General features: G+C 44.4%; 1 protein-coding gene across 2 annotated transcripts in view; it reads right to left on the bottom strand.

The window, feature by feature from the left end:
* Positions 1-24,102, bottom strand: part of TMEM131L (transmembrane 131 like) — a 142,271-nt gene that overhangs the window by 60,366 nt on the left and 57,803 nt on the right. For both annotated transcript variants that reach the window (XM_054717677.1, XM_028151912.2), the window contains exons 4-7: positions 10,988-11,056; positions 6,415-6,538; positions 4,654-4,770; positions 3,196-3,306 (exon numbers count right to left, since the gene is read on the bottom strand). In XM_054717677.1, the coding sequence (XP_054573652.1) occupies positions 3,196-3,306; positions 4,654-4,770; positions 6,415-6,538; positions 10,988-11,056 (421 nt within the window). The remainder of the gene's footprint in view (positions 1-3,195; positions 3,307-4,653; positions 4,771-6,414; positions 6,539-10,987; positions 11,057-24,102) is intronic.

Below are 24,102 nucleotides of genomic sequence, written 5' to 3' on the forward strand. Positions count from 1 at the left end.
TTATGTAAGACGGTGAGGAAAACAGGGCAGCTACAGAGGCCTTTCACCATTCCCTCTTCTCAATGTCCCATCTCCCAATCCTACATCAGACTTTTGCAACTTATTTGTTCGTGAGAAATCCAAGTCTTTCCATTCCTCCCCTATCCAACTGTGATGGAAAAAAAAGCGTTCCTTGTTCTCCTCCCTACGCTGATTTCACAGCTTCCCTTCCCAACGGCCAGGTTTCATTGCCAGAGGCCGCACCTCCAGAGACAGGGGGCAGGGAAGCAACCCAACACGGGCACCTTCCAGGCTGCAGGCCCCGCTATCGTCCTTGCCCAACACCTGTCACGGGCAGGCAGGCACAGGGCCTGATATCACCATGCCCAAAGCAAAGGCTGTGCCAGTCTTAAAAGGTTAGGAACTCCTGGTCTGAAATGTGTATTAGATATCACACGGAATACCCAGAAATAATCTCCCCTTCACACAGTTCAGTGACATGACACCACGGTGGGGGAGGGGACCCCCATCACTCACACACACACACGCTCAGAAAAAAGGACTGCAAGGATGTGACCAAACAAATACTCATCCTGGTTACCTCTGCTGAGTGTGACTGTGGTCTTGGGTTCTTTCACTTCTCTAATTTCCTCTGTTTTCTTATAACTACATTATAATTTTTATAATCATACTCTTTTTAGACAATTCAATGTGATACCTTGTTGGAACACACACACACACACACACACACACACACACACACACCTTTACTGGGTTTCCCATGTTGCCTCATAATTCCTTTTTTAAAAATCTTTATTGTTGAAAGTATTACATATGTCCCCTTTATGCCCCATTGACCCTCTCCAGCCCATCCCACCCCCTGCCCCAGGCCCTCACCATCCACTGTCTTAATTCCATTTTTAACAATAAATGTTATTTTGGAATGATTCCAATAGCAATAGCATAAGTTCTTTGACCTCTCCGAGACAAGTGTATGGCTGTAGTGACCCTACAGGCTGGATTCTGAGACAGGGCCAACCTCGAGTATTGTGTTTTGCCCAACAAATCACTGAAACATTCCCCAAATCTCAATGTCTTGGATCCCAAATGGCACTGAAGAAAACGTGAAAAAATAGAATCTCTTGCTTTTTCATGAGCCTAATGCAACTGTAATTACATATTATACCCCGCCATGTATTTTATAGTTACTGTCATAGAGTATAGTCAGTCTAGCTTGTACCCTCTATTAATCACTGGTCAACAATTTCTATGTAGACATTATAATGATAACTTGGAAGAAGTACTTAATAGTCTATTATGTTGATACACAAATTTATCACATCCTGTTTTTCATTGTTGAGCTTTTAGGCTGTTTCTAACTAGTGTTTTCCATTATAAAATGCTGCCCCCCAAAACCCACAGTTGCTTTGCATTTCTCTTTCCCACAATAGGAATTACTAAGTCAAAAGAAACAAAAATCATGATGACACTTACTACATATACTGAGCTGGGACTGCCCATGCTGGCTCTGCTCTCAACCTCTGCCAAGTAACTTACACTCTAAGTATGTTGGACAATTTCTAAAATAAGAATGATACCACCTGCCCTGGTAGTAAATCTGTTGAAGGTCAAACTGATTGATGTGGAGAAAAGGTGAAGTGACGCAAATCTTAGATGCTACGAGGGGCAGAAGTACTATTTGGGGATGTCAACTCAAATGCCATTGACTCATCTATCTATTAAAAACCCGGGGGGCCTCAATGTACTGAACACTACGCTGCTGCCTCTGAGATGATAGAAATGAAAAAGAAACGCCCTGTCCCACAGAGCCTCGAGGAAGAGCAGGGGAGGGGACAATAGGAGACAGTAACTCTAAGGCAGGGATTGGATCCAAGTGCATGGGACCACCGCACAGACTTGCTAGGAACCCGGAGCGGTTTCAGAGGAGGTGGTGTCAGAACTGGGCCTTGAAAGATGGAATGAGAAGGATGATTAGAGTCAAGCGGGGTCAGAGCTTATGGAGGTGAGATGGTTTGTAAAACAGGGAAGCCATGTTCGGGCCACGAGAGGTCTAGGACTGTTCTGCAGCTCCAGCCGCTAAGCATCCTGGTGCCTGACCAGCACCGAGCTCAGCTTCCTCACATCTGAGTGGCAGTGGAGGAAAGTGCACCCCTCGTGTGGAATCATCTGTAGCACAACACTGCGCAAAGGCCCGCATCGGTTCTCTGACTGTTTTCTATTTCATTCCTCGTGACGGGATTGGGTTGGGTTTGCAGCAGCAAAATATCTGATGTCGGATGTGGTCATTCTGACAACTCACATTTCTCTCAAGTTTTGAAACAGAGAGCTTATGGCCATCTTAAGCATACAAACTTTGAATGGTGACAGCTGGGTACTAGACTTATGAGGATCACATTGTAGGTATATAAACACTGAAGCACCATGTTGTACACCTGAAACTAGAAGAGAATGCTATACGGGTAAGGTTCATAACATGTTGACTCAAGAGTTTTCTCAATTTCGAAAGTTATTCAGAGATGATATGAATAGTGAGCTCCCTGATAACCATGGAAATATGGATAATCAAAGGGGAAGAAATGGCCGAACCTACATGCTAGTAATGAAATGCGTATTAAAAGAATGTGAAGGTACCATTCTATACGGTTTAAAACATCAAAAACATTTCTGTGCACGAAGCCACACACAGGCAGGACTGGAAGCAGGGAGTGGGAAGATGGTAAGACACTCCTGGAGGAATGTCATTACTAGGCACTATGGAGGTTCTGTCTTCCTAAAAAGCAACCTGGCAAGATTTAACAAGCTCTATAAAAAGGTTCATAGTCTTCAACTACAGAATCCCTCTTTATGAAATATACCCCAAGGAAACAGGTCACTTACAGGGACCTAAGAAACATAAAATATGTACATGGCCTAATGGTAACAATAACGAAAAACTGGAAACGTTTCTGATTACCAACAAGCAAACTATGAAATGTCGGCACCATGGACCATACAGCCATTAAAATGAAATACTTCTTGTTATATGCATACACGGTTTCTATACATATCAGGATTTTTTTTCAAAAGCAGAAAAAGAAGTAAAATCATCATTCTAGGTAAAAAGGCTGTATGTACTCTGTAAAAGATGCACAAATTTAGAGGGCTTCAAAGTTTGGCGTTGGCTAGCATTCAAAATAAATCGACTGTTAAAATCACCTGTGTTTGTGAAAGCTGAATGCTCTGGACCTGCGGGAGCAGAAAATAAGCATTTGTGAGCTGCTGTGCAGACCCTTCTGTAGAGATTCTGCGAGTACCAATTCCAGATACCTGCAGGAGACAGAGAGAGGGGGGGCGGGGGGATATCCCTCTATTAGTTTGAAATACATTTGCCATCATGCTAAAATACGTTTCCAAAGGAAATCGGTATTCAGCACTTTGGCCTTCAAGATTCTATTTACCCAATTATTATATTTATCTTGGACAACCAAAAAAAATGTTAACAAAAGTTGCTGTATTTCAGCAGAATATTACTCATTATAACAAACTAGAGGCCCAATGCACGAAAATCTGTGCAAGAATAGGCCTTCCTTCCCCTGGCTGCCGGCATCGGCTACCCTCCGGCACCCGGGACCCAGGCTTCCCTCCTCCAGCTGCCGGCAGGCACCCAGGACCCGGGCTGGCTTCCTTCTGGCACGGCTTCATCAGGAAGGACGTCCAGAATGATGTCCAGAAGACGTCCGTCTAATTAGCATATTACCCTTTTATTATTATAGATCTTTTCACAACTAGTCAACTTTTCTGATATGGGACCCCTGTGCTTCATGGAATCCAGTAAGAATTAACCACAAAAATGGTTAGATCAGTGGTCGGCAAACTGCGGCTCGCAAGCCACATGTGGCTCTTTGGCCCCTTGAGGGTGGCTCTTCCACAAAATACCACGTGCAGGCGCACACGTACAGCGCGATTGAAACTTCGTGGCCCATGCGCAGAAGTCGGTTTTCGGCTCTCAAAAGAAATTTCAGTCGTTATACTGTTGACATTTGGCTCTGTTGACTAATGAGTTTGCCAACCACTGGGTTAGATAGATCTTGACACTTAAATCACTTCTCGCGATGTCCTCTTTTAACGATGTCACAGGGGCAACTTAAGATCAAGAAACCTAACTACTTTGGAGAACAACAACAAAAAGATACCCCGCTCTCCCTTCTTAGTGTATTAGATACACACGGAATACCCAGAAATAATAGCGAGCCCTGAGACCTGGCCCCCACGTGCACCATCCATGTTCCCAATGAGAAATATTCCTGAGCCCAGGAGGGGAGGAGGCCAAGTGGCTAGAAATTCCCCCGATAGGTGCCTCCCTCTGGACTGTTGGCGGGGTGCGGGCTGCGGGCTTTGAAAGCCTGCTGTATTCTGTACTAGAAAACTGTGAGGCAGCTCTCACTATTCTGTCCCAGTGCCCGTCAAAGATGCATGGTGAGAGGTACAGCTCTGCACAGGCCCTGTGCGCCGCGCGAGGCAGGAGAGGGGGAAGCTGGGAGCTCAGCATCGCTGACAGCTTTACACTATGACCACTATGAGCCAGGTGGCAGCATGTCCAAACGTCTTTTTTAAACTATCCAAACCCTTTAAGTCAACAACCAAGCCATGTGACAGAAGGAAAAAGTTACTTACGTGATAGGAAAGGACTCCATGTGAGGAGGTATTAATAAATAAAGAACTTTCAATGCTCCCTTCTTCAGTAGGTAAGAAAATAATTCTGAAGGAAGTTCTCCCCATGGCCGGAATTACCTGAGAAAGAGGCACCTAATTAGCCATTTGGAACGGCCCTCCTTGAAAAATTATCTCGCACAGACTTTCTTTTGGGTGGTTTCTGCGAACAGAGGTTAGCATCTTCTGCACCCTTGCTTTATGAGTAGCAGGAATCCCCGAGAATCCCCTCACACAGATCAACAACCACAACCTAAGAGAACGTTTCAGAGAACGCAGTGGGGGCTCATGGCAAGGTAGCTGCCGAGTCCTTTCACTTAGGATTGGACTCACATGCCTCACATCTTTCCTTTTCCCTCCTCCACACACACCCACGTGTCCAACGCCTTTATCTAACACAGTTCCAGCTTTTCTTAACAAGCACATTGGTACTAAATACAAGTCAGGGAGCCCGACTGGTATGGCTCAGCGGTTGAGGGTCGACCCAGGAACCAAGAGATTACCAGTTCAATTTCTGGTCAGGACACATGCCTGGGTTGCTGGCTTGATCCCCAATTGCGGGGGGAGGGGGGAGAGGGGAGGGGCAGGAGATAGCTGATTTATGATGTTTCTCACTCTCTCTTATGCCATTTCCTTAGTCACAGGATTTTTTAAAATTGATTTAAGAGAGAGAGGAGGAGAGAGACAGGGAGAGAGGGAGAGGGGGAGAGGGAGAGAGGGAGAGAGGGAGAGAAGGAGAGAGGGAGAGATGGAAAGAGGGAGAGAGGGAGAGAAGGAGACCCACCTCCTCCATATCTCCTACTGGGGATCGAGCCCACAACCAGGGCAAGTGCCCTGACCGGGAATCGAACTGTGGACCTTCCAGTGCATGGGACAATGCTCAATCAACTGAGCTACACTAGCCAGGGCAGTACAGTAATTTTTAAAAAGTGCATCAGGTGGCCCTATCTGGTCTGGCTCAGTGGATAGAGCATTGGCTTGAGGACTGAAGGGTCCCAGGTTCGATTCCGGTCAAGGGCACATGCCTGGGTTGTGGGCTCAATCCGCAGTAGGGGGCATGCAGGAGGCAGCCAATCAATGATCCTCTTTCATCATTGATGTTTCTATCTCTCTCTCCCTCTCCCTTGCTCTCTGGAATCAATAAAAATATATTTTTTAAAGTTCATCAGTGGACATAAGTAGGCAAAATAAATAAGTAAAAGCTACTGGTAATCTTCATTACAAATTAAAAGCCACCGAAATTAAAACTACTGAAAGACCAGGGTCTTGATCTCTGTGAATGGTGCAGATTAGCATAGTAAGGAGCTATGTACTACCTCTTACTCCTGCATTTCCAAGGAGTCCTACCTACCTTAGTGCGTTCACCAGGTGAAGAGATCACAACTATTAACTTGTATTAGTTACTAAATGCTTCAACATGGGTAGTCATTTCAAAACAGATAATATTAAGTACCTTTAATGATGAAAAAGTCTTCTTAAATATACATCCATTACTACCTAGTTCAGACAGTCACACTTTTTTCCCATGGAGATATCAAGAACCACCAAAATCATGAATATGAACAACTAAAAAAGTAAGTGCTAAAGCAAACACACAGAAGGAAAGAGCTTGAGTAGCAGAAAAAGGGGAGACAGGGAGCAGAAAGTAAAAACTCGAGGCCAAAGAAAGCAAGAAAAGCTGGCAGCCCGCCACAGCATAGTTTCCAAGAGCCCATCAACACTCACCCTGCAATGAACAGGAGGCACATGGAAATGTCCCGCAGCTGTAAACACTGAGTTCACCACGACCTCGCTATCTCTACTCGGGTTATAAGCATAGAGGATCTTGGCTGCAGGGTGTCCCAGGAACCTAGGAGGGGAACAGAGGGGGGAAATAATATAGGAATAATACATTGTGTGCTTATAACTATCCATCCATCCATATATATACTTGAGACCAAAAAAGCTGTTGATGTTCATTACAAAATTAAAAGCAATAATTATCAAACCTTGTTATTAATGAAACAGTTCATCCACAATGGAAAAAAAACACAAACAACACCCCCCCCCAAAAAAAAACACACTTTTTTTTACAAGACTTATGCCAACCCACTGTAGCACCCCACTGGTTTTTGGGTTATAAGTATTCAACCCATCCAGGCCATAACATGCCTTCAAAAAGCACACGGTGGGAACCAGGCACTACGTGTCTGGCTGGAACTCTAAATCAAATGGACATATGTTGAGATAAGAAACCGTACTCATAGAAAAACCCAAGTTTTTTAGGGTTTGTTTCCTGAGTAATAAATTTAAAGAGGCTTTTCAGGGGGATGAGTTTCAACTGGCAAAGAGACTTAATAAGTCTTATAAAAACTTAACTGTTGCCACAGACCATTCTTCTAAGAAAAAATGAAAACCCTGCAACACCTTTCAGCAGTGGCTTTTACCCAGTTAAAATATCATGGGTCTTTCAGAACAGCCTGATAAAAGTTTGGCTCCTCCCTCCACAAACATGAACACAGGGAAGTTTATACGTAACTTCAAAACTTTCTGTGAACCGCGGAGTAAGGATCTCTGCTCTACGGCAAATACTCTAGCTCAGTGGTCGGCAAACTCATTAGTCAACAGAGCCAAATATCAACAGTACAATGATTGAAATTTCTTTCGAGAGCCGAAAACCGACTTCTGCGCATGGGCCACGAAGTTTCAATCGCACTGTACGTGCGTGCCCGCGCGTGGTATTTTGTGGAAGAGCCACACTCAAGGGGCCAAAGAGCAGCATGTGGCTCGCGAGCCCCAGTTTGCCGACCACTGCCCTAGCTGCTGAAGACCTTTCTTTTGGCTTTCCCACCTTCAAGGCTGGCTCTGACCAAGGAACTGTCTGGCCCACCTACCTGGAGCTACCTGCAATGTTCCCTCTAATCATTCACCTCTGGTTCCACCGCCCAATGCCGAGTTCACTCCCGTTAAATTAGCTGCCGTATTAGAGAGCCTGCCAAAGTTTCACTGAAATCATTTCTCAGTTTTAATACCCTCAGTGACAAGACCCAAACATACAGTTTTCATTAGTAAGGCCCACAAATAAAACTATATTCTAAAATCAGCAAAAAAACCTCATCTCCAATATCCTTGTGCTTTTTGAAAAATGAAGCACAAGTCATTTCGCTTACACACAATGGGATTCCCAAAATACTATAGTATCACCATCGAATTCTTGGGATTTTTCTTCTAGCTGTTCCTCCTACTTTTAATCACAGATCTTAATTGAAGATTTCATACATCCAATGTGTTTTTTTTTTTAAAATAAGTCCTGCCCTGGCCAATGTGCCTTGGTGGTTAGAGTGTCGGCCCAAGGACTGAAGGGTTTCGGGTTCAATTCCCGGTCAAGGCCACGTACCGGGGTTGCAGGCTCAATCCCCAGCTCAGCATGTGAGAGGCAACCAATCGATGTGTCTCTCTCACATCGATGTTTCTCTCTCTCTCTCTCTATCCCCGCCCCCACGTCCACTCTCTCCAAAAATCAATGGAAAAAATATCCCCAGGTGAGGATTAACAAAAAATAAATAAAATCAGTCCTTTACAGCCAGTTACAAGTAAAATACACACCAGTGTGATTAAAACCTTGAATTTTCAATGTCTTTAATAATACAACTAAAATTGTTGATACTACCATAAGCATAAAGAGTCACCTCAGAAAGCCCCACCTCAAAAGTACTGGGTTCACATTTACCTTTTCTCTCAATTAAATTAAATAAACAAGGACTTCCATGGATTATGGTTTAGGTAAATAGTAAGAATCAATCAGCAAAGTTATTACTGATGATCCTCAAAGGCTCATATCCCATTCACACAATTGGAACACAAGATTTTTTGTTTCAAAGGACACAAATGTCTCCCAGAGGAAGAGATTAGAAAACACGGCTGCAAAACTGCCATGTTCCTGGGCCGGGTGACTGCATCCACCAGCCTTCCCCAGGCCAGGCCGAGCACACTGATGAAACCTAGCTAGCACTGTGCTATTTTTACTCTATTTTTTAAATTCTATTTTTAAAAGTGTTATGAGGATAAGAATTTCCTTCGCTGGTGACAACGGGAAGATGCCCTGTTAATTTAATACTGCAAAAGAATGATTAAAATTTCTTATGAATGATTAGCACTTTAAACCTCAGGACCAGCAGAATATTAACCCTTAAAGTAATCCCTAAGAAGTAGGCAGGGGACAACTGAAAAACATGATCCTGATCAGGCACCCTAGAGGGAATCAACTCTATGAAAAGGGATGGGGCTTGCCCAAGGTCAATGTCAAAATAAACAACAGCCAAAGCTGAACTAGGGCAGGGAAGAAATCAGGAGAAGACCTATGGCTAAAGTTTTACTCTAATGCCTACAAATGATGCCATTTATCAGAAGTTAGGTAAAATGACTAATTTTTAAAGGTTCTAATTTAAACTTGTTTGTTCTCACTGAGATTTTAAAAACTTCCACAAAACCTATTTATTCCCATAATCATATCCTAGATAGATCTCACTTATAAGTAAAATAGCTTAGGAATCAGATTTATTCTGTCACTCCGTGGGCAAAACCGCATTGCTCCTCTGCAACAAATGTATGAACACATTTTAATGCATGGTCAAATACAGAGATATTGCAAAGTAACACACGCATGCATGCACGCACACACACACACACACCTGCACACATACGATAATACCTATCCTTCCAGGATTGATTAGAAGACTCAAATGACAAGAGACGTCACTGCTTTGAGAACTATAAAACTACTACATAAATGTAAGTAAATCATCCAAGGTGACTCAAGTCTAAAAATTAGCAACCTTTTTCAATCAAATAATTTAAGCATTTTTTTAATATGCTTTCAGCCATCAGGACCAGCAATTGATATATACAGCTAATTAACATTCGTAGCTAATATAAACATCTATCCATGTGCACTGATTACAGGACTTTTAGGTTACTGAGGAGTAAATATATTATTATACACAGCCAGCATCCTATGCCCTGGAATGGTTTACCTACTCTAACTGCACTTATTACTATACATCTTATTCTATCTACCAGACTGTACTAGACACTCTTTAAAGTAGGTCCTCCATTAAAACTTTTTACAATAAAGAGTTTCCATAAAAGCACTGTGCTCTCTCAGAATTTGAAATCAGTGAGGTTTTATTATAGATTTAGCTCCTAATAAAGTTTCTTGACCTAAGAGTAAAAATTCATAAACGAAAAAGCAGGCACCTAGAGTCTTATAAAGTTAGCAATCTCCCTCCATACTTTTATCTCTTCTTCCTTTTACGGAATCTCCTTTAAAAGCTCCACAAGGTACTTTACATTTGAAATCCATTTTCCCTCACTGCAGCTCCATTCTCTTGGATCAGAAGGAAATAGAAAGAAAGACACCCAGATGAATAGAGGAGGACACGCCAGGAGACCCCCACTAACTCACCCCAGATGCTCTCTTAACACCGCAGTTATTTCATTCACATAATTTTTCTCGTAACTCAAAAAAGCTCTTCGTAAAACTGAAGTGAGGTTCCAGGCTGCTAAAGCAAGCAGAGCTTTTCCATCTGAAACCCTCTTTTACTTCCACCCTGGAAACTCGAGAAATCTGAAATTCTATCTGCTCAATGCAGCAATATTCTGCATCCAGGGAGTTGAACACTTTAAGTTTCAAACTTTGTCACAGCCAACAGGAGTCCTTAAGTTCACTCCTCTCCTGCAGGGCTCCACCCTTCTCTTCCTTAATTTCATGGAGTTCACAGATTAGTCCCTCAACTGACACTCGTCACATTCCCTTCACCTCATGGTTCTTAACAGGAGGCACTGTCAGTAATTACAGCTTCTGTGCTGTCCTCCCCACCTAACTCGTTTCCAAAGCCTTAATGGTAATAACGAATGTCTGTATAATGCACATTTGAAACCTGAAGCATAGAGAGTAGGAAAAACAAGTCAGTAAATGAATCTAATGAAATTAATTCAGAAACCATCAATAGTTGGAGTTTTTCATTATAAAATAACCTGATTTTAGAAAAACAAGAACTTAATATTGACTTCCTGTTAAATTCCAATCACTACAAGTTATTAAAGTACATTTGTTAAAAAACTAAAGAAAGGGCTAAAACAATTTTTATACTCTGCTTTGTACAAAAAAAAAAATATTCCCTTTAACAATTCCCAGGATTGATTTCCCTTGGTATTCTGAACATATTTTTAAAGTATTTAACATCATACACATATAAAATATCCTGAGAGAAAATAATGCAAATTAAGTTCTTAAAAATTATAAAGAAAAGATACTTACTGAATTCCAAAATCTAGAACTGATGGCTGGAAATGTAAGCCCTTTCCACTAAATAGTTTGTCTGAGAAGCTAAAAAAAAAAAAAAGAATATAGAGATTAATTTTTGTTGTAGTTTTAAAATTTGAATGCTAAGTTAAGAGGATATCCTTAGGTCAATGGCTCTTATGAGATACAATTTAACTCTCTTGTAGATGAGTCTAAACTAGATTTTAAATGCTAAAATTGAATTATTAGAAGTCTAATATATTTCTACAGCTGCAAAAATCTAAGATACTCTTAGATTATGGTTACTATAACTTCATATCTAATGTACAAGTTCTGTAAGTATTCAGATAAAAATAGGGATAGATTTCATTTTTAATAGGCTTCATTTCTGGATGAATTCAGATAACGTGACTATTTTCATAAACCCAAATTCAAGAAAGGACATTCAAAAGTAGGTTGGGGTTGGGGTTGGGGGCTAAAGAGGGAGGAAACTTTGGCCCTTAAAATTGTTAGATTACTTATAACAAGGAAAGAATGGGGCATATAGCCAGGGTTGTTCCTGAAAGCTGCAACCATCACCAGATCTGTATTTTTAAGGAAAAGCACCACATAAAATCTTGCTTGGCAAGTCACATTTTCAATAGTTATTAAACATTATCATGACTTAATTTTCCTTAGAATCAAAAGTCACAAATTAATATACCAAAAAGCATATAAAGAAAACACATAAAAACATACATTATAATAATCTATAAGCATACTTAAATACATAAAATACAAAATATATATAATATATAAAATGCAAAATATGTGTATATATGTATACATAGGATGTGTGTATGAATGTATGTGCATATGTGTACATTTACTTATTAGTTTTGCTATATACTTTATTATCTATACTAGAGGCCCAGTGCACAAAATTCATGCACTCAGGGGGTCCCTCAGCCTAGCTTGCACCCTCTCACAGTCCAGGAGCCCTCGGGGGATGTCCAAGCCAGCGGTCGGACATCCTTAGCACCACCGTGGAGGTGGGAGAGGCTCCCGCCACCACACTGCGCTCGCCAGCCATAACCTTGGCTTGTAGCTGAGCGGTGTTCCCCCTGTGGGAGCGCACTGACCACGAGGGGGCAGCTCCTACATTGAGCATCTGCCCTCTGGTGGTCAGTGTGCATCATAGTGACCGGTTGTTCTGCTGTTCTGTCAATTTGCATATTAACCTTTTATTATATAGGATTCTTGAAGGTATTTACATGTATTGTATCTGAATTGCAGAAAAACTTTATAATAGTGTGCTGTTGTACATTCCTTCCCAACTTCACATCCAGTGACATGATGTTAGTAGCTTGAAATCAACCATGGTGGGAGTATTTACACCACATAGGAATTTGCAAACACTCCAAATCAGAGCTTTTTCCTATGGAGAAAGCTAATTCTTAAACATTAACCAACACACAACTGGAAAAAAAAACAAAACACCAAACATCCATCAAAAGATTGAATAAAACCTGACACTCAATAAAGTACAACACAACTATGAAAGGAAATGGGGCTATTTTTAACGACTATAACAGTGATCTTCAGAGCATATAAGCAAGTGGAAACAGCAAGTAGAAGAACAGTATGTATAATATGCTACCTTTTGTTTTTAAAACGAGGGAGGACACAATGTATGTACTACATTTTAAAAGTCATGTAACCCAAAAATATTTAACTGAAGAAGCTCCTAAGTGTAACCTGTATGACCGTTTTCAAAGGCTCAAGCAAGCTTTCCAAAAGACAATCTTTCCATTTTCTCCTCCCACCAAGCAGCCCTCCACCAAGCATGGTTCTGAGGCTGGTTCAGGAGTGGACGTCTGAGTTTCCGACCTGCCAGCCAACAGAAGCTCTGTGACCTTCAGCAAGTCCTCCTCCCATGTTCCTTGAAGATGCAAACAACATGGAGACCAGAGAAACCCTTCCAAAATCCTCACCTCACAGGAAGAATCCTGGCTGCAATCTTTTCTTCCTCCCTCCAATTTTCTGTCTCCATCTAAGCTTCCCTTATTCCATCCTCTCTCCTAAGACTCCCCTGTCTGTTATCTTCTGTTTGTGTCTTCTTTATTCTATCTACAACATCAGCCACATTAATACCGAATGTGACACCTCAAGTCTCCATCCGCCTAACTCCTTGCTAACCTCTCCCTCACGTTGAGCTTCCAGAGAGAAGAAGTACTATTTACTGGGCCCCCCTCAAACCCCAAGAGGCCAGGACTAACACCATGACTTGCTTGCAAAAAAAGGCCACTAACACACCCAGGAGCCTCCATAAATGCTTTTGAAGAGTCACAGGAGGCGACCGATGTAAAGAGGTGCCAACAGCAGTCACACCACGACCACCCCACTCCCAACCAAGCTGGCCAGGGCTCAGCCTTCCAGAAGAAAAAGAAAACAGGCAACTTCACGTGTCAAAAATTATCTTAGAAGATCACACTACTGTAAAAGTAATAAGTAAAATAATTAATGACAGTCTCCTTCCTGCCGTGTGTCCTGAAAGGGGATGTTTCACCAGATTTCACGCACAATGAGGGAAGTTTGTAGAATTAAATTAATTTACCCAAGATCACACAGCGACTACGAGGCACAGCCAAAATTGCAAAGCAGACCTGTCCAGGTCAGTCATGAACCTGGTACAGCATTCAGGTCTACCCAAGGTCGTGTGACCTACAGGAACCTACGCAGTCTCTCTTGGGCTTCAGAGTCCAGACAAATGTGGATTCCAGGTCCAAGGCCATCACTTTCCAGTCCCCAGTGGGTCAGTTGCTTAATTACTCTAAAGTCCCCTTTATCTGCAAAGTGGAGATGACAACCGTATCTATACCTTGCAATCGTCCTCAGTGTAAAATGAGATAAAAATGCCTTTGCTTCGTGACTGGCACACAATTAAAAGCAGTAAATACTAGATCGTGTTACTAAGAGGATGATTCTCATCTAACAAGAAAAGCAGTGAGAACAGGTGGAGAGGCCCATTGAGCTTGGAGTCAGAGCTAGCTCTGGATTTAGAAGTCCCAAATGGGGTAGTAGCATTCGCTCTGAATAGAACAAATGAATACAGACCTGGGCTCTTAGCCATTATTCTAAAGACACCCACTTTTGGCAAAGAGCTGAGCCTTCCCTTGGCAGCAGGACATATGTGCAAGGAAGCCCACGTGTTACTTATTTATTTACTTTTAATATATTTTTATTAATTTCAGAGAGGAAGGGAAAGGGAGAGACAGATAGAAACATCAACGATGAAAGAGAATCATTGATCGGCTGTCTCCTGCACACCCCACACTGGGGATCCAGCCCACAACCAGGCATGTGCCCTTGACCAGAATCGAACCCAGGACCCCTGAGTCTGCAGGCCAAAGCTCTATCCGCTGAGCCAAACCAGCTAGGGCAGGCCACATGTTATTTTGAAAGAATATCTTTCCCTTAAATCACCTAACATTTTTTTTCTTTAATCTCCTTCTCTCTTATTTAAAAAAAAAAAAAAAAAATGGCCACCTTTTTTCTCTGCATATAAAACAAACACAGTTCAAAAACGTGGCTAGGAAAAGAGGAAGGAATTTCACTGGAAATGAGAAGCCTTGGTTCAGGTCCCAGCTAGGTTATGAGCTCCCATGTGACACAGTTTCTCTTTGGCAAATTGAAAGAGCTGGACCAGGTGACTCTGAGATCCTTGGGAAAGTGTTGGGATGCCCAGACTCCTTATTCCCAGGAAAATCAATCTTTGTGCTGATATCAGACACACACCCGTTAGAAACATTCAGTCCAGTAACTGAGATCTGGAAACGGATTAACTCTATAACCAACTGTTCTGGCCATGCACAAATGTTATGTGACTGAAACACATCATTTCAAATGCAATGCTCTACCGCTTCTGAATGAGCAAAAAAGGGGCCCAGCAGCTCTCCGCAATTTAGTAAGTAAGGCATGGATGCACAGGGGTCTGGGGCCAGCTCACGGAAGATTCCCCCCCCCCCCCCCTCAAAGTTATAATCCAGGAAGCTGGACAAAGCTTGGCCAAGCCAGACAAGCAAAACTCAAAGAGCAAGAGCATTCAAAGAGAAAAGGAGAAACTTACCTAAAAAGGAAAAAAAAAAAAATCAGGCATGGTTTTGAAGGGGGAATGGGTCTCAATGAACATCTAGCATGAATGGAAACTGAATGGAGGCCACTTTCAGCACAGCTAACAGCAGGGGAAAGACGCGAAGGGTTGGGAAAGCACCATCTGATCACAGAAAACACACTGGAAAGCTAGCCTGCTGTTGGCTCTGAGTAGTAGGGTGCAGAGCAAACAGCAAGGAGGTGAGCATGAGCGGTGAGGTGAGGAAAGGAGAGAGTAGCTATGAGGGAGGCTCTGAGACAGCGAGGCAGCTAAACAAATGGCTTTCACTGGGCCAGAAGGTGGGCAGTGGAAAAGTCAGGCGCTCGCCACAACCTGCCATGAAACAGTCTTCTGCACCATGGCTCCGTGCTGGACCCTACCCCTCAAGGTACGCTGTAGTGTTTCAGATGAGGGGCTGCAGAAAGCTGCTCCGAGCAGGGGGAAAAGAACTCCACCTTCTAAGAGGAAGGTGAAGTGACCACCTACAGGGAGGGTGGAAGGGTCTGGTGTTCCATATTCTTAAATGGACAGGCTTTCCTCCAGCACCTACAGCTACTGCCTTTCAAATGCAAACTCTTTCAGTACCTGGAGAGAGCAGCAAGTGCTTGAAAACATTTTTTTAAAGTTATGACAAGGGCTTTAGCCACAGGATGAGGGTAAAATGGTGGTGTGAACAAGAGGAAAGGGTTGACACCCATTTCACAAACACTCAGGAAGGTAATGGAGTAAGTAGATCACGCAAAACTAATGCTATTGTCTAGACCAGGGGTGGGGAACCCCAGGCCAGGGAGCCATATAAGGCTCGAGAAATCGGTTGGTCTGGCCCTGCCAAGGCGTTAGGAGTGAGCTAATTAAATGTTTGACCAAATATAGCAGGTTAACTTTTAAGTTGATAATTCTGTGTGGCCCTCGAATAATGTTATAATTATCCAAATGGCCCTTGGCAAAAAAAAAAAAAAAAGGTTCCCCACCGCAGGTCTAGACTAAAGTTTTCAAGGAAAGACCTGTTATGCCGATGAACTTCTTACTGGGCTGTTCTCCGAGCCAGGAGACTCTGAGTGCCCATTCAGGCCCCAGCGCTGGACTCCCTTAAGGTGGGGATTCCTGCCCTGTAACATCTCCTTGGACCCTGAGCAGGAAGCAGATATTTCTAGGACTCTGCTGGTACTGCCAGAGACCTAGAAGGAATTCGGTACTTTTTCGGTTATGCAATAAACCTGGAATTGATCCCTGCGCAGATAGAATAAGCCCCAGCCTGGGGCTGCCACTCCTGAGCGCGCCCACTGAGGGCAAAGCCTCCGCAGGTTCCCACCCACAGTACAGACTCTGCCGGAGGCATGTCTGTGATCTCACAGTGAGTACTCGGCCTGAGGGCCTCCGGGGAAAACTCTGCATCATAATCTTAGCACTACAAGCTGTTTCCTGCTTTTACTTTTCATTTACAAAAATTCTTCTCCCCAGAAGTTTGAGGGGAAAAATATGAAATACACAGGCATGTCTACTCAAGCTAGAACTGCCATTCTTCCTGGTAAATTAACAATTTGCAAAGAAACACTTCACAGTGGAGGCAGAAGCCAGTATTTTCCCCATTAAATCCCCACGGAGGTAGGGGGAAGACATTTGGTGGAGCACCATTTTCCTAATTTCTTCTACTATAAACAGCCTGGGGCTTCAAGGTCAAAGCAAAAAGAGAAGTCCTTGGAGCAATACCAACTGTGGTCTGTTGGAGGCGCTCCTGCCAACAACAGGATAGCTGGGGTTTTAAGCCACCAGGGCATGTTGATGGCCAAGTCTTCCTAAGGCCAGGACAAAAGTCTTCCATGCTAGTCTGCCCCTTCGGTGGCTGATGGCCTCCAAATTCATGCCACCCATGGATAGGTGCTCCTTCTCTCAGAGACTAACCCCCCCAAGCCTCTTCTGGGTGGTTCCTGGACTGATTCCAGGGCCACACAGCCCCCATCCTGCCCTCTCCCAAATGCGCACCCTCTCCTTCCCTTCTCTGTCCTTCTCCTCCACTCCATGAAACTCAGCCCTCTCATTTGAGAAGACCCTCTCCTCGTGCTCCCTACCTCTTCCAGCCCTCTTCTTCCCTCCACAGCCAAACTGCTGGCAAAAGGAACAATGTCAGCAAGTACATTTATTGAGTACTTACAGTATGCCAGGTGCTGCACCCAGCACTTTATTATCTTTTAAGCCATTTCCACACACAAGGAAACGGACACTTGGAGCGTTTAAACAACTCGCCAAAGCCCATTCCGCCATTGCACGGCTAAACAGGAGTCAGCCCCAACACTAACCACCCTGCCTGCCACCCCATTTCTCTCTGGCATCCTGTACCCTCACTCGACCAAGACGGCTCTTGCTGAGGTCACCAATGATTCTAAACTGTGAACTCAAGTACTGAGCTCACTTAATCTCTCTACTGGCTAGTCTCCTTCAGTTCTAGGAAATCTCACGGAGTCTTTCCCCTCCCTCTAGGACTTCATCTTCTCATTTCCCCTCCCTCTTCTTTCTCTCTCTTCCTCTTCCCCTCTTCTCTCTCTCTCTCTCTCTCTCTCTCTCTCTCTCTCTCTCTCTCTCTCTCTCTCTCTCGTTCCTGTTTCCTCATTCTTCCTCAATTCCCACCCTCTAGGTTCATTTATCACCCAGAGGGTAATGCTCCCTACACAGACATGTGTCTTTTTATGGCTGTCCAGTAGCTAAGCTTCCTGACTGCATTCACAGGTTTCCCACTGTCACCCCTCTGGATTGCCAAAGGACCAGGAGCAGATGCCACAACACAGGAAGGTGGAGAATCGCTGTTCTGGAGTGACCACAGCGGCCGTGCAGCGGGTGACCGGCGGAGGGGCAGTGTCTTCTGAGGTCTACTTCCGTGGCCCTCTTCGGCTGCGGTTCCAGCTGCTGAGCCCACTTGGGCTTGTTTGTTTTCTGGGCCTGGTTCTTAAGTCTTCCTAGAGATTCTGTAAGCTGCCCAACCGCTTTTCAATAAATTCCTTTTCTGCTTAAATCAGCCAGAGCTGGTTTCTGTGGTTTGACTGAATCACTTCTCAAGCCTGTGTCGGTGGCCTGGACCAGACGCCCTCCTGCTGATGGCCCGAAGGCACCTCCAAATGGAATCGAAGATGGAGTTCAACGCCCTGCCTCCTCTCCCCATTGGTTCACAGCGTTGCACTACTGCCTCGGTGAGGGATGGCCCCTGCTCACTACTGCCTCGGTGAGGGAGGCCCCCTGCCTGGATGAGACCCTGCTTTCTTAACTGTAAGTACATGCCGAGGGCTGCCCTGGAGTTTGACACTTTTACTCCACTCAGCTCTCTCCCCACCTTCTACTCTCACTAGCAGGACCTTATATTCGAGAGGCACCACATTTGCATCTTGTTTAAAGAATTTTACAATATATTATTACATTTCCACATTTCACCACACCATGTGCTATAAAGGACTCCTTTAGCCAACTGGTTAAATAACTTTGCTAAAACTGACCAAAGAAAAGGCCAGTAATTAAGTCCCAACTTTCGTTCCGACTTTCTCCTTACTACACCACGCAGCTTCTCATCTACGGCTTAAAGACGTAACATCTTTCCCTAGACTCTACAACGTGTTAAAATAATTAAATACGATTTTTAAATCCGCGAAATGCAAAATACATTTGTGCTGCCTTTCAGCTCAAGGACAACAAATTAGCATGAAAACTAATTCGGTATTAGAGGTCTCCAGCAGTCAGGGTTGGGCAGATGATGCTAGAAGCCAAAACAGAAATTCACACGATGAAAGGGGAAAGGGGAGATGAGGGACCTCTCCTCCTCAATCGCAGGTAGACAGTGCAAGTTTGTGAAAGTGTGTGCAATACTGCAGCTCTTTTTAGAAAAGCAACTTTGAGTTCCCAGGGTGTCTATATAACTTTGGATATTAGCTCTCTGAACATGAGCCAGGTATTTTTTAAAGCTCATCTCTAGCCCTTTAAGCACTTCGATAGCTAAACTGACTGGTATTGTACAAGCATTAATGCTCGATCCCACTGACACTCCTGTCTTCCCTCCACCTGCAGCAGGAGAGTATCACAGCCCAGGCAGTTTGCCCCCAACCCAAAGACGGATCAGAGGCTGCCTAACGTTCGCGGCTTCCAGGTTTACCCTACGATACAAGGCAGAGCACAGTCCACAGGGGAAAAGACAGTGTGGAGCGGGTTAGGAAGAACGTTCTGGAAGAGCGGTCATTTGGGTAGGGCCTCGAAGGCTGGATATGCTGTCTCCAGGTGAAGACGGAGGAAGGAGTGCCAGACAAGGAGAAACAACTGAATGAAGGCATAAAAACTGAAGAAGTGCGTAAGGCAATTTCTGAGAGTTTCTTGGTAAAATCAATGTGTGTGTGTGTGTGTGTGTGTGTGTGTGTGTGTGTGAGTGTGTGTCCCTCGAAGGGCCAGCCTGATGACCACCTTGGCCACAGTGAGTGAAGGGGCCAGCTGCTTCAGTTTACTAGGAAGAACACAGCGATTGCTGCTCAGCTAACTCGTGTCTCAGGGCAGTCCTGTTTCTCAGAATACCCGGACAGCACTATTCAACAAGTTCAAGACTTCTCCCTTTAAAACAAGGGGGAAAAAATCTACCCTTGAATACAATTTTTTAAAAAGCATGTAGAAGTTCTTTTAATTGAACTACTACACACTACACAAGCTAGCATATACCACCCACGTGCCCACAGAGCGGAACTTTCTCGTGCCAAGCTCACTCGAGTGAGAGAATCCCACTGTCAGGATGGCTTGAGAGCTGATTTTTGCGTGTGAGCCCTGAGGAATACTGACTGGAGAAATCTGTCTAGAAGGTGCCCAGAAAAAAACAAATGCTCCTTAACCCAAGTCAGAGGGGCTGGAGTTTTTTCCTAGGGATGGGGGAAAGGGAGTGTGGCAACTTAAAAAGGTGTTATGTCAAAAACAATTTTCCCTGGGAGGTGCTCATGGTTTCATGGTTTCTTTTCCAGGGTCCTGTGACAGAGGTTGTTCTTGGCCCTTAATATCCCCCTCTCCTTCCATAATTTTTAACTGGTCACATTTCCCAGGCTCCCTTGCAGCTGGGTATGGCCATGGGACCAAGTTCTAGCAACTGGGATATAAGTTGAAGTGTCATGAGGCAGCTTCCAGAAACTCTCTGGCCCATTCCTCCCATCTGCTGCCGTGGACACACGTCTCCACCCTGTACTAAGGACCAGGTCCCAGGGAAGGGGATGCGGTGCTCGTGAGGGAGCCCGAAGCTACAGAGCTCTAGACCAGGGGTGGGAACCTTTTTCCTGCCGAGGGCCATTTGGATAATTATAATATCATTCGAGGCCCATACAACATTATCAACTTAAAAACTAGCCTGCTATACTTGGTCAAACATTTAATTAACTCACCCCTAATGCCGCGGCAGGGCCAGACCAAATGATTTCACAGGCCTTACATGGCCCTCGGGCCAGGCATTCCCCACCCCTGCTCTAGACTCTGACAGGATAGAGAAAACACTATCTTATTTTCTGTTTGCTTGGTGGAGATAGAAGGGGCTTTAGGTGGGGCGGGGGGGGGGGGGGGAGGAAGCTTTGGGAGGTGATATAATTTATTTAACCAATCCCCTATTTTTGAAGTTGCCCTTTAGTTAACATATTTTGATTTTCTACACTGCATATCAAAAACTCATATATTGGTACTTGGAATATCAGGGAGAACATTTTGTAAAGTATATGACTGTCTAACCACCATGCTTATACACCTGAAAGCAATACCAAATAATATTGGAAGAAAACAACAATGCTATCGTGTTTTAAACCACTGGTCTTTTAGAACTCTGTGACCTCGCAACTTAACTCTCACTGCAACAGCTTCTCACCCTTTGCAAACGCCAGAGCCTGCCAGTGGCCACTGCTCACCAGAGCGAGCACCAGGCCGCTGGCCCAGGCTCCAGGCTCTGCTGGCCCCGGGGGAGGCAGGCTCCACAGCCAGCCTTTCATGTGGTTCAGAACCAGAGCTTCCCAATAAATCAGGAGCTAAATGTCTAACGCCATAAAACTAACCCAAACATAACCCAAACCTGATGGCGAAACAAAGAAAATTCTAAATAAAGAAGATGGTTCCTGCTGCCTTTCACTGGGAAAGCCATTGACTGTGGTGTGGCCTACAGTGGCTCTGGTCACATGTGAGCGTCAACTGAGAAAGGCCACATATGAACCGCCTTTAGGACTGGACACCCAGAAACTACCTTCTAAATCAGAACCTTTCATTCCGCCTTATGTCTCCTGGGCAGGGACAAGCCTCCCTGCGGGGGCGGGCAAGGATCTCTGTGAGACACGTGGGGGAACCCAGACTGAAGTGGCAGCGCCAGAAATAAAAGAGGCGCTAGAAGGGACACACAGGTGAGGTCTCCACCTGGCCTTCCAGGAATAAAGTCCTAGAAGGGACCATGCTGATAAGAGCCCAACACCCTTTACACTGCAGTGAAGGCAAAGAGTAAAAATTACTCTCCTTTTTAAAGACTGCTTGAAACTTCCTCAATTATTGAGACCCATTACCTCCTTCCCCTGGGTGGCTGGCAGGAACCCTACAATGGAATCCGGCTCCTTCTTCATCTATCTAAAGTCCAGCGGCAGAGCTCTTGCAAAACCAGAAGAGAAAAGATGGGGGGAGACAGTGTCCTGTTTCCTAGTCAGTGTTAGGAGAAAGGGATCAGGTCAAAGCAGTGAAAGCGTTTGCCCAAGTCCCAGGGCCCATAGACTCACTGGGGCCCAATCTGGGACCAACTCACAAAGGCAAATTACCCAGAAAGATTAGTACAAGAGATCATCTAATGTTGTTGTGATCAGAATTTCAGTTTCCACTACTACAAAATTAAAGTAACACCCCTAGCCCAGCGGCGTGGCTCAGTGGTTGAGCGTTGACCTATAAACCAGGAGATCACGATTGCATTCCTAGTTAGGATATATGCCTGGGTTGTGGGCTCAATCCCCAGTCGGGGGCATGCAGAAGGCAGCCTATCAATGATTCTCTCTCATCGTGGATGTTTCTATCTCTCTCCCTCCCCCCTTCCTCTCTGAAATCAATAAAAAATATTTTTAAAAAATTCTAAGAAATAGAAATAATCATCAACAAATCAACAAACAACAAGTGCTGGCGAGGATGTAGAGAAAAAGGAACCCTTGTACACTGCTGGTGGGAATGCAGACTGGTGCAGCCACTGTGGAAATCAGTATGGAGTTTCCTCAAAAAATAAAAAATGGAACTGCCCTTTGACCCAGTAATCCCACTTTTAGGAATATAGCCCAAGAAATCAGAAACACCAATCAGAAAAAAATATATACACCCCTATGTTCATAGCAGCACAATTTACAATAGCTAAGATTTGGAAACAGCCTAAGTATCCATCAGCAGATGAATGTATTTAAAAGCCATGGTACATCTACACAGTGGAATACTACGCTGCTGTAAAAAAGAAAGAACTCTTACCAATTGCAACAGCATGAATGTGTTAGGGGCAAAAATAGAATATTTAGGACTAGTTATGATTATGGGAAGTATTAATCATTCTCTGTTAACCATGATTGTGTTGGTTAAAGAAAGGACATTCTGACCTGCTGGGAGTTGTACGCCCCCAGGACCTGGGAGTCAACCTTGGAACCATTCTCATTTAAGAACTGCCTATTACCATGGAAAGATTAGCAGCCTTGTTGCCCAAATAATGAAGTCCCACCCCAGCCTCCTACTTCCCATGCAATCCTTGTCTTACCCTATATAAGCAGTTGGCTTATGGGGGGCTGGAGAGCAGATTTTTGTGGATGACCTGCTGCTTAACCATATTGCTGGCAATAAAAGCTCATATATGATTCAACCCTGTCTCTGCTTAATTGGCTCAAGTAGTGACAGGCAGCAGGGACCATTGATTGTCTGGTTACAGATGGACCTGGAGAGCATTATGCTAAGAGAAATAAGCCAGTCAGAGAAAGATAAACAGCACATGATCTCACTCATTTGTGGAATATAATGAACAACGTAATAAACTGAAGAACAAAAATAGATACAGAGACATAGAAGCATGGAACAGACCGGCAAACCTCAGAGGGAAGGTGGGAGGATGTAAGGAGGGGTAAGAGGCCTGGGACTTGAATGCATGCATATAAGCATAACCAATGGACACAGACAGAAAGGGGGTGAGGGCATGTGCTAGGGGACGGGGCAAGCGGGGAGAGGTCAATGGGAGAAGGAGACATATGTAAACACTTTCAACAATAAAGAATTTAATTAAAAAAAAATAAAGTAACACCCCTAGGTCCACTGGGAGCATTAAGTGAAATGGGTTTGTAAACAGCTTTGCAATGGGCCCAGTAGAGTGTTTGCCCAGGGAGGGGAGAAGTGTCTGTTCTAAGGTCGGCAGAAAAGCAAAACAGTTTCCTACTGAGTTCCATGGACTCTACGGAAGCCCATCAGGCTAAGACAGAATGTCCTGTGTGGGGGGAGTGGGGGCGGGCAGACAGCTCCAGGCTGCACTCCAGGGGCACAGCTGCAAGTAGCAGGAGCCTCCCTTTCCATTCAGCCCAGGGAATTTAATTGTTCTTAATTATACAGCCGCCACTCACATGCAAATAGTGCACGAAGGGTTTTCCTTTTAAATTGTAATTTTTCTTTCAGATTCTTGAGGCACTGAAGTGTTATTGCTGAAGATGTCACTGAAGACAGAATGGCCCTGTGGTCGCTCAGGGTGGGAGAGCGGCCCCTCTGCACCCGCCCACTCTCCCTTTGTCTAGCCCTGCAGGCGGTTACTCTCCCACCGCCAGCCCTGCCCCAGGCTAGCTCCCGGGACTCCTTTTCAGCCCAGTTCTTCTCTAAACACCTTCCCTGCTCTTTCCAGCACTCTCCATCTCTGGACAAAGCGCAGTGTGAATCGGGCAGCAGAGAGGAGAGGGGAAAGCAAGGATCAGCTGGCAGAAAGGTTGTTTTATCTATTCAATCCCTGCTTTTGGAGTCCCAATGAACGTGGACT

This window comes from Eptesicus fuscus, chromosome 6 (assembly GCF_027574615.1).
Source record: "Eptesicus fuscus isolate TK198812 chromosome 6, DD_ASM_mEF_20220401, whole genome shotgun sequence".
Classification (NCBI taxonomy): domain Eukaryota; kingdom Metazoa; phylum Chordata; class Mammalia; order Chiroptera; family Vespertilionidae; genus Eptesicus; species Eptesicus fuscus.